This window comes from Hemicordylus capensis, chromosome 2, assembly GCF_027244095.1.
Source record: "Hemicordylus capensis ecotype Gifberg chromosome 2, rHemCap1.1.pri, whole genome shotgun sequence".
NCBI classification, from domain to species: Eukaryota; Metazoa; Chordata; class Lepidosauria; order Squamata; family Cordylidae; genus Hemicordylus; species Hemicordylus capensis.
The window spans coordinates 321195381-321209245 of record NC_069658.1 but is presented as its reverse complement, the minus strand read 5'-3'; the positions used below and the strand labels follow the sequence as shown (position 1 = coordinate 321209245).

Here is a 13865-nt window from a genome sequence, read left to right as displayed (position 1 = left end):
CAATTAACTCAACTGAGGAAAGTCTGTAATGAATAATACAATGCTAATAACATGACTCAAGCCTAATAAGTCCCACCTCACATCTAATTACTGCATTTAGCACGCAGCAAGGGACTTGCAGTATGTGTCTAATAAACTTAGCTTGTATGGCTTCTAAAGGCGCAAAGTTGTTAATAGGCCCCAATTGAGTGCCATATAAAAGTAAGGGATACCCTTTGGCAGTAAAAGCCTAATTGTAGCAGGAATAAATAATGCCCCTCGCGTGGAGTGATAAGATTTAATTTTGTTTATGACAAGTTGAGCAGTCTGCCTGATTGAATTAAAATGGGCATTCCTAGAATCCGATGAGTGAAAGACTATACCCCAATATTTAAGAGTTCTCCTGTTCGATTTTATATCCGTTCATGAGCCAATTAAGTAGTCTTGGGCACTTAGTAAAAACCATTACCTTGGTTTTGCAGTAATTTATTTCAATTAGCTCGCTAGCGCAAAAGGATGTAAAGAGTCTAAGGGCACGTTTTAGTCCTATATGTGTCTTTCAGGGAATAGCTGCTAATTGAATTGATTCAGTTGGTTTTTGTTAGTCCTATGTGGCTAATGTCAAGATCTGTTTGAATTAATTTTAGAACAATAGTTTGTATTCTGTTACTTTCTAAAGATAATGGCATGGGCACATGTCCCACAATTAGAACATTTCTTCCTGATAGGCTCTGGTATAACAGATAATGTGAAATCCAGGAGTTACCGCATTCCTTGTTCTTTGTAATTTGACCATAAAGTTGGAAGTGACCATGAGTCTCTTCACATAGCCATGAGATAGCTTTCACCTGTCACTAATTACGTTTTCCTCTCTTTGTATGGCCAGGTTAGACTGAAGATGCTCTATGCAGCAACCAGAGCAACAGTGAAGAAAGAATTTGGAGGAGGACACATAAAGGATGAACTATTTGGAACAGTTAAGGTTGGTTATTTGGCATGTACAATGACACTATTGTAAACTAAGTCTTTGAGAAAGAGCCTTATCCATTGATCTCTTATACAATATTAAGGAAAGTGCAGAGTATTCTGTTATCTAAAGAACAGATATTTTCATGGGTCACTTTAATTTTTCTCTCACCCTTTGATTCTCATGATCAAAAATTGGAAGGTAGGAGGCAGTGATCAATCCAGAATTTTCACTCGAGGCAGAAATGACCAGGCTCAAACTATCATACTTTGGACACATTATGCGAAGACCCAGCTCCCTTGAGAAGGCCATAATGCTGGGGAAAGTTGAAGAGAAGAAGAGGACAACCAGCAGCAACCATTACGACAGCAATGAATGCACCACTGAAAGACCTCAAAGGCCAAGTTGAAGACAGATCATCCTGGAGAGAATCTATGTGGTTGCTAAGAGTCGTCACCGACTTGACGGCACTTAATCAATCAATCAGTCAAGGAGGCAGTGAAGGAAGCTACTGCTGTTGATCATGAGAACCATAGGAAGCCTGCCAAGATATCGTGTGTATGAATGGTTTCCATTTCTTTAAGGTTGAAAAAAGTAGTTATTTCAAAAAGTACACTTGTTCCCCAGGAAACTGATTCATATCTTAAATTTTGCCTTTTATTCGCCTATCTAATTGAATTGAAATTACTCACATTAACCTGCCATGGGAACACTTGCTATTTTTGCTTGATTTGAATCACCTTGGAATGAGGTCGGATGAGTGGAAGCATCCAAAGATGCTTCAGCAGGTGCTTTGAGTTGCCACTGTGCAATACAGATGCCCATGTAGACCATATGACCTGTTTGTACAAGGACAAAGGTAATGCTTTCAGGCTATAAACTGTGAATTTGCCAGTTTTTTCATATGTCTGATTTCATGTTTTATTCTGTACTTCCTGAATAATTGTTGATCCAAATTATTCAAAATGTTTTTCAAAAGTTCTGGCCTGCTGGTGAGCCTTATTACTATACTACTTGAATATAGTGCTGCTGAGGGAGGAATGCTGAGATGGAAAAACCCTGTTTGGGTGGTAACCAAGCATTGGTGAACATTTGGTTAGGGAAAGCAGTAGTAGCTCAGTTGTAGAGCACGTGTATGGTGTGCAGAAGGCCCCAGGTTCTGTCATTGGTATCTCTAGGTAGGGCTGGGAAAGACCCTGTCTGAACTGCTGTCAGTCAGTGTAGACAGTACTGTCGGGATGTGCACGGATGTTTCAGCGGGGCGAGGCAGGGCACCTTTAAGCATGAGTACATCAGATCCTTACCTTCTCCATTGCCACCCTGCCGCTTTCCAGGCGTGGCGACAGGGCTTCATCCAGCAGCCTGCATGTGGCGGTGGGGGTGCACACGACCACTGCGCATGGTCAGCATGGTGCTGCCGACCACATGCGGCCATGTGCGTCGCACTGCTGCACACAGGCTGCTGGGTGAAACTGCTCAGCCGTGCACAGAATTCTGAGTGGCACAGTATCGTGCCCAGAAAAGCGGAGGAGAAGCAGGTAAGGACCTCCTTTACTCATGCTTAAAGGTACCATGTCCCACCGAAACAATTTGGTACGACGTCCCACCAAAACGAAAGGCTTTGCTGAATTGATTCCTGCACATCCCTACAATACTGAGCTAGATGGACCAATGGTATGACTTGCTAGAAGATAGCTTATTCTGTTCATATCTTGCTGCTTAGATGTAAATGAGCAATAGAGTAGAGGCAGCATACCATGGGTTATTCAGCAAGGTAAAACTTGGTTAGATTAAGCCCATGTACAGTGGGCAAACTCTGGTTTGTGAATAATAGTATAAGCATTAGACAGGCAGTGGTTTTCATACTCCTGTGATTTTCATGGAAAGCCACAAGGTGGCAGCATTGCTCGTGAAGTGGGGCTGTACTATATTATGGAATACATTGTGTTTTTTCTGACCATCTATCTGCAAACTTCTTTTACACTGAATCCTCATGGTACATTTCTCATTGGCTAGAATATTGTTCTCAAGCCCAGTCTACATGATTCCCTATGAACTTACACTGACTCATTCCTCTCGGTCATGGCATTGCACTTCTTTAAGTAATGGGTGTGAAATTGAAACATCAAAGCCCATAACCAGTCTCAGCTCTGGGTTGGTTCATGTGCCTTCAGAAACTGAAGAGAAATGACATGTGCACACAGCCAATCCCCATTGTTCTCTTAGGGTTGCAGAGCCTCTGCAGTTGGCTCCTGCAAGGAATAGACCTCAGATCTGAATTGGAGGTTGTAGAAGCCACCCAGGGAGATCATCTGCCAATTGATAGCTACTAGAAGATAGTTGCTGGTATCTTTTGTCACATTTTGGCTGATAGGTATAGATATGCCACTTGGTTTTTTTTTTACTGTTTTATGTGTGGCACTCAATGCAGGCTTGACATTATGTTGAGGTGCACAATATCAGCCTCTGCAGGAGCTATTTTAAATATCAATAGTTGCATGGCATGCAGGCCATACGTTGTGTAGAAGTGACAGTTTCTGTTGTTTCCATGCATTTTCGCTTTCTATTTTCTGTAGCATCAAGATCCTAAAGCTAAAACTTTGTTTTGCTTCATGCTTTGCTAAACTGAAAAAGGTTGAGCCCAAAGTGTAATTATTTGACTGCAGCAGAGTCACTGGCGATTCCTGTCGGCACAGGTCCTTGAGAAGATGCATCCTTTGGGCTTGAGCGTTGAAAGTTGTGCCAGTCTGGAACAAACTCCCATGGCGATGGGGGTGGGGTGGGGTGGGGTGGGGCACCATGTCACTTTCCTGAAAACTTCACATCCTCCTAGGGAGCAGAAAACCTGGCAAGCCAGCTGCTGCCTTCAGCTCTCCGTCAGAGATAGATGAGTAAGGCAATGGCCAAGGGACCAAGGAAGCTTTACTAGGGAGGGCCTCTTTGAAGCAGAAAGACAAACATGGCACACCGTTGTGGTCAGCTGCAGAAGGAATGATTTCATGAAGCCCTTGGCAAGCTGCAATGTATGGCCTAGAACGGTTGTAAAGTAGCTTTAATGGCAGAGAGGATTTTTTTAAAAAAGGGTTTTGTGCTTTTAGGCTCTTTAACGTAAATGTAGTGCTTCTAGCATGCTCTGAATGAGAATGTTGCTTTCAGAAGTTTCTGGATCTTTGTGATAATAATGGAAGAACTGCCTTGTCTGTCTTTAGTTACTGCAGTTGTTTTTACTGTGCCCCTCAAAATGTGGCAGTCCCTTTTAGCAATTTGTAGTGCTACTTGAATGAGAGACACAACTGAATTGTAGATTTACTGTTGATGCCTCTGCACACCAAAGCCAACTGACAACATTAATGGGGGCTCAGGGTCTGGCCATTGGTTTACATAGCCCATAAGAAGTCTTCCCTTTGTACCATGTCTGCGGTTCTCATCACATCTTCTGTTTGGTTACAGGAAGACATCTCGCTCAGTGGTTACCAGAAGCACGTGTCGTCCTGCTCTGCCCCAGCTCCTCTGACTGCAGCTGAACAAGAGCTTCAGCAGATCCGCATCAATGAGGTGAGAGAGCGTAGATTGCCTGCTTATTTTATTTTATTTTATTTTATTTATCAAATTTGTACACCGCCCCAAACTTTCATCTCTGGGTGGTTAACCATAACATAAAACCAGTTAAAAACATATACAAAAAACTTAAAAACAATTTTAAAATAAACCAGAGATTAAAACCCAAATTTTTTTTTGTGAAGTTGAGAAAGCTTGGGCGAAAAGATGGGTTTTCAGATGTTTTTTTGAAAATTGCCAGAGATGGGGAGAATCATATCTCAGCAGGGAGTGCATTCCACAATCTCAGGGCAGCGACCGAGAAGGCCCGTCTCTGTGTAGCTACCAAACGAGTTGGCAATACCTGGAGACGGACCTCTTTAGATGACCTCAACGGGCGGTGGGGCTTGTAGTGAAGAAGATGCTCTCCTAGATACCCGGGGCCTAAGCCGTTTATCCAGATGATCACTCAAAAAATCTGCTTCACTTGCCATTTTTCCTTGATATGATTATGCTTGGCAGAAAGACTAGTGTTCAGTGTCTGAACCACAGCAGTGTTCAGACCTCCCCCACACCCCACCTTTGAAAGCAAAGGTTTGAGGTTCTTTGACCTCAAAACAGTGGTGCACCAGCTGGTAGCCTCCAGGCTTGACTATTGTAATGTGCTCTACGTGGGGCTGCCTTTGTACGTAGTTTGGAAACTTCAGTTAGTTCAAAATGTGGCAGCAAGTCTGGTCTCCGGGGCAACCCGGAGAGACCATATTATGCCTGTTTTGAAACAGCTGTACTGGCTGCCGATATGTTTCCGAGCAAAATACAAAGTGTTGGTTATTACCTTTAAAGCCCTGAACAGCTTAGGTCCAGGTTACCTTAGAGAGCGCCTTCTTCGGTCTGATCCTCACCACACGCTAAGATCATCTGAGGAGGTCCGGCTCCAGTTGCCACCAGCTCGTCTGGTGGCAACCCAGAGGTGGGCCTTCTCTGTAGCCATTCCTGGACTGTGGAATGCGCTCCTTGCAGACATCCGTAATTTGAATTCTTTATTGGAATTTAGGAGAGCCCTGAAGACCTACCTGTTCGGCCTGGCTTTCCAGTGCTCTTAAATTGTTTTAAAGGGTCTTTGATGTTTGTGAACCGCCCTGAGCTATTTTGTAAGGGCCATCTAAAAATCAACAAATAAATAAATAATAGGATGGTTGTCCAAGTCATCTTAAGTGGCGCAGCGGGGAAATGCTTGACTAACAAGCAGAAGGCTGCTGGTTTGAATCCCCACTGTTACCTATATTGGGCAGCAGCAATATAGGAAGATGCTGAAAGGCATCATCTCATACTGCATGGGAAGAGGCAATGGTAAACCAAAGACAACCACAAGGCTCTGTGGGTGCCAAGAGTCGAAACTGACTTGACGGCACACTTTACCTAGGATGGTTGTCCACTCTGGTTAGAGAGTGGGGAGGCACATAGCATGAGTGGAAGCTGTGAGAAGCAGGCTGCTGAAGCCACACACTTTTACACCTCTCTCTTTCTGCTTGTCTCCATCCATTTCCATACCCTTGTGCATTTCCTACTTGCATTGCCTGCTTCGTTGCAACTTCTGCTTCTCTCTCTCTTTTTATTACTTGCTCTTGCCTACCCTTGATCAGTTCTAGAGCAGAACTGTGGGGAAATCATAACCACGCTCCCTCCTGCCATTCCCATAACATGTGGGATTGCCATTCCATCCAAGAGATGCTTGTGACAATTGCACAGCCCTGTTAGGCACAACGATTGTGTCCACATTGATTGCTCTAGCTGGGAGCAGAATTAGCACTTTCCCTGCAATAAAATGCTGTCTAAGTGCTAGAAAAACTCAATGGCTGACAATGGGGAACTACAATGCTCTGATAATGGAAGAAGCCCTGCAGTAGGGTTGTGCACAAAACTGGCTGGCTCGGTTCGAGTCCAAACTTGACACAAACCGGAACAGGCCAGTTCAGTTCCCCCACCACCACCATTGGGAACCCCCTCCCCTCATTTGTTGGGTTTGGGTTTATGAACACTTTTTTTAAAAATAGGTTTAGTACTTACCCTCTCCGGGGGGCTTCTCTGAGATCATGGGGGGTCCGTAGAGGTTTCTCCTCCCCTCGCTGGCCTTCGTCATGCCATAAATCACCCAGTTCAGGCATTCTTCAGCCCTTTCTGGGCCTTTCCCCCTCACGGAGACCATTTTGGAGGCTTCCGTGCATGTGCAATGGACCTCTGTGTGGCCTGGGTCATGACGGAGTGATTCATCAAACCGAACTGGTTCGATGTCGAGCCGGCTTGACATCAAACTGGTTTGCACATCCCTCCCCTGCAGGGGGATTCAAAGAGGTTTGAAACCAGCAGCACATCTTCTTTTTTCTACAGCTCAGCACAGGTGAAGAGGGATGTGATTTTTTTTTTAAAAATTACTTATGTGTGTATGTATTTTATTTACTCTTCCTCCAAGTAGCCTAGAGCAGTGTGCATGTTTATCCTTACAACAACTCTGTGGAGGTGGCTGCACAGCCATCAAGGATGCATTCCTACAAATGAATTTTCCTTTTGGAGGGAGGAGAGAGCAGTGAAAAATCACATCCCCTTCTGCCCGCAGCAGGCTGAGGGAGAAGGAAGACTCACTGCTACTTCCGAGCCCCTTTGTCCCCACAGAGCTTCTTCCATTATGGGTGCGCTGTGGGGAATGTCAGCCAATGCTTCCACACAGGGCTTAGGAAATCCACTCGTCTACTTCTCTGTGACCAGTGAAGAAAAATGTCTGACAAGCCAAGAAAATCCCGATGAGTGAGTAAAAAATTTTGTCTGGATGGTGAACAAAGCGAACATTTCTTGGCCTCTGATTCCACAGGAGAAGTAATTTGAGTGACAGTTTTTCATTTGCCTGCAACAAACAAGTGGCAACTGCATTTCTGTTGCTCCCCCAAATGACTTCCTATGGGCTTATTCAGAACAAACAATTTTTGTGATTCAGTGAACGAATTCTGGTGTATTTACTCCACTGAGCAGTCTCCCAAGATGACAGCCAGGCACCTCCTTGGATGGCAATAAAAAACCAACACAGCAGTATGTAAAAGAAAGCATAGCCATCTCTGCGTGTCTCATTCTATGAGAGAACTGTCAAGTAATCACAGACCTATGGAGAACTGTGATCAGCACTAGCTCCCTGTTGATCAGGAACTGGGGGCCATGATCTGCTTGGGGACAGATGGCCTTCCAGTGTGCAATTTGAACCCAAAACTTCCCCAGTGAAGATTATGGCATCACAGCTTATAACAAGAGGGAGACATATGGAGAAGTTGTCTAATGCTATTGGCTCAGGACTATACAATAACAGAATTCTCACTTGGTATTCTTTCTTGCCAATGTCATTTTATCTCCCAAGCATTGGTTTTAATTTGTCTCTTCATCTTAATAAAAAGGCACATCTGAACAAAGTTCACCCTGCTGGAATTTGAGCTTTAAGGCTCTTGACTCCCTCTTACAATTTATGGTGGTCGAATCAAATGATGATTTAGCAACTCATGAGCGGCAGCCCGTGTTTAGGGCTGTGATCTGTCGCAGAAGGAGTTATGCAGAAGCTTGAGAGCAGGCAGGGAGAAATCGCTTTCAGCTATTACTAAAATGAGCTCATAAGTATGACAGCACAAGCACTGGACTGTGTGGCAATCACTTTCTATGAGATGGAGGGGAGACACTGTTTTTATAAAGATGGGAGCATGGAGAGAAGGATATGGACTAGGGCGTGCAGGTGTGTGTGTGTGACTTTCACAGGTGTGAACTAGAGATCTGGAAGCATCCAGGGCTGTATCCCTCCCTCAGTGATATAAACTGGAGAGGAAGTTTGGTTGGGAGTAGTTTAAAAAACAACAACAAAAGCTTCTCATTTGCTTGTTGGAACAGTTGCAGCCGAGGGACCATCTCTCATTCTGCACCATTCTCTAAATATGGATGCTGGTGTTCCTGATGACAGATATCCGGCTTTAGCACAGAGCTGCTTCCCCTGCCCCCTGCCTTTTTGTCTGCATGCCTGAGTGGTTATGACAGACTGTGAAGGGAGCCCTTTTCTGTTCAGTGCTCCTTTGTTGGGTCAGTGTGCATGTGATCCTGTGTCATTGTAGCAGGCGAGATGTCAGTTTTGTTTTGGGTGCAGCTCGGAGGATTGATTATTGCCCATGAAAGCCTAAATAACCAGCTCAGATTCTGCAGCAGTCTCTCCCTGTGCAGTTTGACAAGACAGCCAGAGTATTTGGGGTCCCCTGAACAGATTTTGTCGAGGATGGCAGCGTCTCATACTCCTGCTTGGGTATCTGATGTGCCCCAGGGAGAGAGAGCTACATTCTGTTTGTCCCCCTGTCCTAGGATTCTCCTGTGAAGATATAAGACTCTTAGACTGAGTTAGGCCATTGGTCCATTTTGGCCAAAAAAAACAACAACCTCGGGCTAGCGACAGCCCTCTTAGATTTCACACAGTGTTCATCTTTCCCTGTGTTTCTGAGAAGAACTGAACTTGGGCCTTTATGCATTTAACTATGTTGCATTCTCCATTTGGAAAGACAGGTGTGCAAGACTGCACAACTCCCCACTCCCCTCCCCGCCGCCAGTCTCTGTCTGCCCTAGGGCCCAGCACACCACATGAAACTATTCTTTCAGTCTCTCCTAGTTTGGAAGGGTTGCTCGCAAGCGATGATTCTCTCTGAGCACTATATCCCTTTCCAATATTGCCTCTGGCCCTGTTTGGACTGTTGCACCCTTCTGGAGTGGCAGATGTTGCCCTTAGTGTGCACTCAGCCGTCACTGTGTCAGGATGCATGTTAATGGGTGGAGCGTGCCTCTCAACAAGGGCAGCAATTGCCTTGCTGCTTATCAGAGAACCATCATTCAGCTTCATTCTGTAATATGTTTTCTGTTTCAAGAGGGGTCCCCTTTTGTTACTTCATATATTGCAGAAGACAGTGTCCTTGAGCATGCACAGAGTTTTTCTTTCACTACTGTGTAACACAACTGGGTGCTAAGAGGTTCCAGGGTAGAAGGCAATGACTTCAGGCAGATTTGAGCCTTCTCTCCTCTCATTTTACAACTTAAGCAATTTTATTATTAAGACCTGTTTTACTGCAAGGCTTGTTTAGTTCTGCTTGATTTAAGCTGCTTTTTGCCTGTGTCTTGCAGGGTAAAACAGCCCAGGTAAGTGGTTTCTGTTGGCTTCTGTCATTTTTCTTTTCCTGTTTCCTTGAGTGAGGTGTGAGCACTAAACTAGGACAAGCCAACAAGAAATGTTCACTTTCTTGTTGGCAGAGGCTGCTATCCCAAATTTAAAGGAAATGGTGATTCTGGTACAGTTGGCCCTCGTTATCCGCGGGTGTTCTGTTCTGGGCTACAACCACGGATAACGAAACCATGGATAATGACACATTGAGTCTATGGGAACGGGGGGTTAGGTTCCTGGAGATAAAAACAAAAACAAAAAAAGCCTTAAAAAGCGGGAAGGAGGCAGAAATAATGGCAGTAACATGCCATACTATGCAGTCTCCAACTGCAGCAGTGTCCCCTCAATTCCACCAATTTTCCATGGAAAAATCACGGAGATTCCCTGCCCCCAAAGAAAGAGCCACAAAATGGCTCCATTCAGCTAAATGGTGGTCGCATATGACATCAGAAGTCATTTCTGGCCACCTAGGCACCGCAGATAGGCAGATTTTTACTTTGTTTACAACCACAGATAATGACGTTGGGTTCCCATTGCCTGACCACAGATACACGGAACTGCAGGTGCCACAGTCCTTGGTTATCCCAGGACTGTGGATAACCAAGGCCACTGTATGTCAGAGTTGCTCCTCAAGTCGTTTATGGCCCTTCATTTCTTGTGTAGAGGATTGAAAATAAAAACCTGAAAGAGGTATTTGTACTGCTGACTTTGGTATAGCAGCAAGGGTACATGCATGTGTGGGAGTGCGCGTGCGCACTCACACTCTTAATTGTGCTTGGTTGGGAAACGTTCACTTAAGTAATAACATAATGTCATTGCATTTAATGTGAGAAAGTTCTCTCTTCTCTGCCCACTCCCTCACTCCGCTCCTAAAAGAACACATGGCCTTTTTCTCCCATTGCTTTGGTTGCAAGTGTCCCTGGCATGTTGGGAATGCTAGCAGAATTTCTTGGACTTTACAAATCAGTAAGGAACACTAGCAGATCCCACTGAGAGACCTCTGCCTTGACTTGTGCCCTATGTGTTTGCTGAGGCGGACTCTTGGTGACAACAGTGATGGACCCACAGTGAGGAATGCACGTTACTGACTGTTTGTTTATTAAGCCTGAAAACTCCGCCAAGGTTCATCAAGCTGTGGAATTCTGTGGGTGAAAGAAGGGGGCAATGTTTGTTTGTTTAGAACTAGGGAAATAATCCAGGTGCGGTGTGTGTAACTTCCAGAATTTTCTTTCTACAACTAATGCATGTGTGCCTGTTTGTAGTGCTTCTCTGCTCTTTCAATCCAAAGAGAGGTTGCAGAATTCTTGGAGTGTCACTTAAAAAAAAATCTCTTATGACTTCACAGGACAGAATTAATGTGGCACAACATTAGTAGCAGCTGAAATCAGCACTATAGCATTTAGGTTGAGTGCTTTCATATTGGTTTAATGTAACACTTTGTGCATAGTGGTGTGCTCTTACAATTTTATAATGTTCTTGCTGTGTCACCTCAGTATATACAAGGAGCAGTATTAGTAGCCTGAAAAATGTAGGAGCAATCCCTGTGGATTTCAGTGCAGCAAAATGACGTTGCCAACTGGGCTTGGTCAGTCATCTTGTATAAGATCCCTCTGAAGATGTGCATGGCTATGCATTCACCTCATGTGAAATATTTGGAAGCCAAAGCCTTGGATACTCTTGTTTTTCAGATCCAGGGGATGTTAGAGGCTTTGTACTATTTTGTCTAAAATGCAAAATGCTATTTAAAGGTGATGTAATATTTAGATAACCTTTATAAATTGCAGATCTAAAGTATCCTTCACTTTGGATTATGCTGTTTGAAATTCTTTGTAAATGAAGTGATGGGATCATTCTCCACATCCTTGGCCATGAAAACTGTAGATTTAAGAAATTGTTTAAGCGGCACCTGTATGTTCATTGGCACTAGATTTGTGCTATGTGTGAGTTAGGTCAGAAGGTTTTGGATTGTGACTTTGGTTGAAATGTTGAATCTAAATGAAATGTGAAGAAATTACATAAGTATTGTGGCACAATCATGTCAAATAAAAAGCTCTTGTACAGTTGGAAAGGCATAGAAATGAAAACAGACTAAAGCAAGTTTTAATGGCAAGGTGGTCTGTAGTGTGGTGGGCAGTATTGGGTAGTACCTCTGAAATGGCAGTCATTGGTTTTTGTTCTGAAACTACCAATCTGCCTTGGAACTGCAGTGGTTATGAAGACTTCAGATTTTACTTTTCCTGTGTAAAGTTGAAAAACAATATGTAATGGGCTGGGAAAGAGTGGGTTCTGAATCTAGGTGGCCAGATTTGGCTTTTAAAAAGCCAAATTCTGGCTTACGGCCCATTTGACCCACGAGTATACCCCTTAGGTTCTGGCAACTCTGTTGTGAATGTAAAAATATTTAGCTACCAGTTTAATATGCATAGATCACTAATATTGCACCTTTGGTGGTAGTGTTATGCTGATTCAAAGTTACATATCCGGAATCCAAAATATAAAAGTACTTCAGTCACACTACATTTTCATCACCATCCTTTATTATTTTTGTATATGTTATTGCTTTGTTCTAATCCATGCCATAAAGATTACTCTGAAGGTGGGTGTTTACCAAAGAGAAGCAGAGAAATTATGGCTATCTTGTATTGACAGAGTTCCAAGGGCGGACTTAAACCATAGTAATGTTCTTACTAAGCAAACAGTCCTGCAACATTACTGTAGCATTTAGACTAAGCCTCTCCATCATTCAGTTTTGAATCCAATTCAGTAAAAAGCTACAAAGATTTTTCAGAACATTTTGAAATCTGTGTAGTTCTTCACTAGCACAGATTAAATGAGTGACTTTCTAATAGACTTCCTCTTCATGTCAAAATGTGTTCTTACCAACATTCATCTTCAGGGAGAGGCAATGGTTGGGTAATTGCAACCTACCATTTCCTCTTCAGTGATTAAATTGCTGAAGATATGGCTGGGTTCATGGTAATTTATTGCTTTTGGGGGCACTTAGGTTTTCATAGTGCCAGGGAGCAACTGGAAAAACTAAGGTCCAAAGCAAAACTCCTCTAAGAGGTGCCACTTGACTATCTAGTTGTCAACTTGGAAGTGGAGCAGCTGTAAAGAAAATGGGCTTTGTGCAACATAACTTTCTGTCAGGTGAAGGTTGAAGCACTGGCCCTTGGCCCATTCAGGAAAACTCGTTGCTGATCAGGGAATAATGATTACTTTAGGATAAATTTATGATATTAAATTCTAGTATAATGAAAGATACTCTTTAACTTGAACTAAGTAGGCCTCTGCATACTATGGCAGAGTCGGTAACCAATAGGCAATTCTTATTCCTAGAACTTGATGGGTTGGTTTGTAGGTGTTTCAGTTGTAATATGCCAGACTACAGTAATATACCAGGTTCTGTCATTATGCAAAAGAGAGGTTTCCTGGGTTTCTGTTGCAAGTTGACCATATACCTTCTGTAACGGTGAAAGGCATTAAGTTTGAAAACCTGTGGCAAGCGTGCCCATGGGAGATAGAGGCGAATGTGGTTTTGGACCTACATATACCCTTGGACTGTTATGGAAATCATGGTCGGCACAGAGCAGAAATGTGGGCACCTATATGGCATCCATCTTGTCAAATAACCCTTTTAGAACCCAGAAATCAACTCATGATTGGACTGGCAGTGTGTGTGTGAGAGACTGACAGTTCTGTGGGATTAGTTATATTCTCTGTGGGATTTGCTAAAGTGCTACCATTAAAAAAATCTTGATGGTGAAAGCAGGGGTGTGTGGCAGGAATGAACCATAACCTGTGAGGATTATTTTTTCCTGATGTGTCTCTTATCTGGACCTTTTTCTGACTTATTCCACAGTCATTGTCTCTTGCTTTCTGTCTTGCTCCTGTTCCCTCAGTGTTTCTGTTTGAAGGACAAGGAGGAACGGTGTAACATTTTCTAGTATTTTATACAAAGCATAACACATTCTACTACCAGTGTTTCCTCTAAGGCGTGTGCACATGCGTGACTCACAAGTTTTTTAATGTCCACTCAGATAATTTTAGATACCACTCAGGTTGAATTAGGAAGGCCCCACCCTGTATTCATGTGCGCACACACTACCTTGATACTGCCACCCAGGATAAAACTCATTCTGTACACAGATAAAAATATTT

At 43.5% G+C, this 13865-nt stretch overlaps 1 protein-coding gene across 2 annotated transcripts in view; it reads left to right on the top strand.

The window, feature by feature from the left end:
• The window catches only part of TWF2 (twinfilin actin binding protein 2), a 77847-nt gene that overhangs the window by 49283 nt on the left and 14699 nt on the right, over positions 1 to 13865 (top strand). For both annotated transcript variants that reach the window (XM_053298379.1, XM_053298380.1), the window contains 2 exons: positions 866 to 961; positions 4397 to 4501. In XM_053298379.1, the coding sequence (XP_053154354.1) occupies positions 866 to 961; positions 4397 to 4501 (201 nt within the window). The remainder of the gene's footprint in view (positions 1 to 865; positions 962 to 4396; positions 4502 to 13865) is intronic.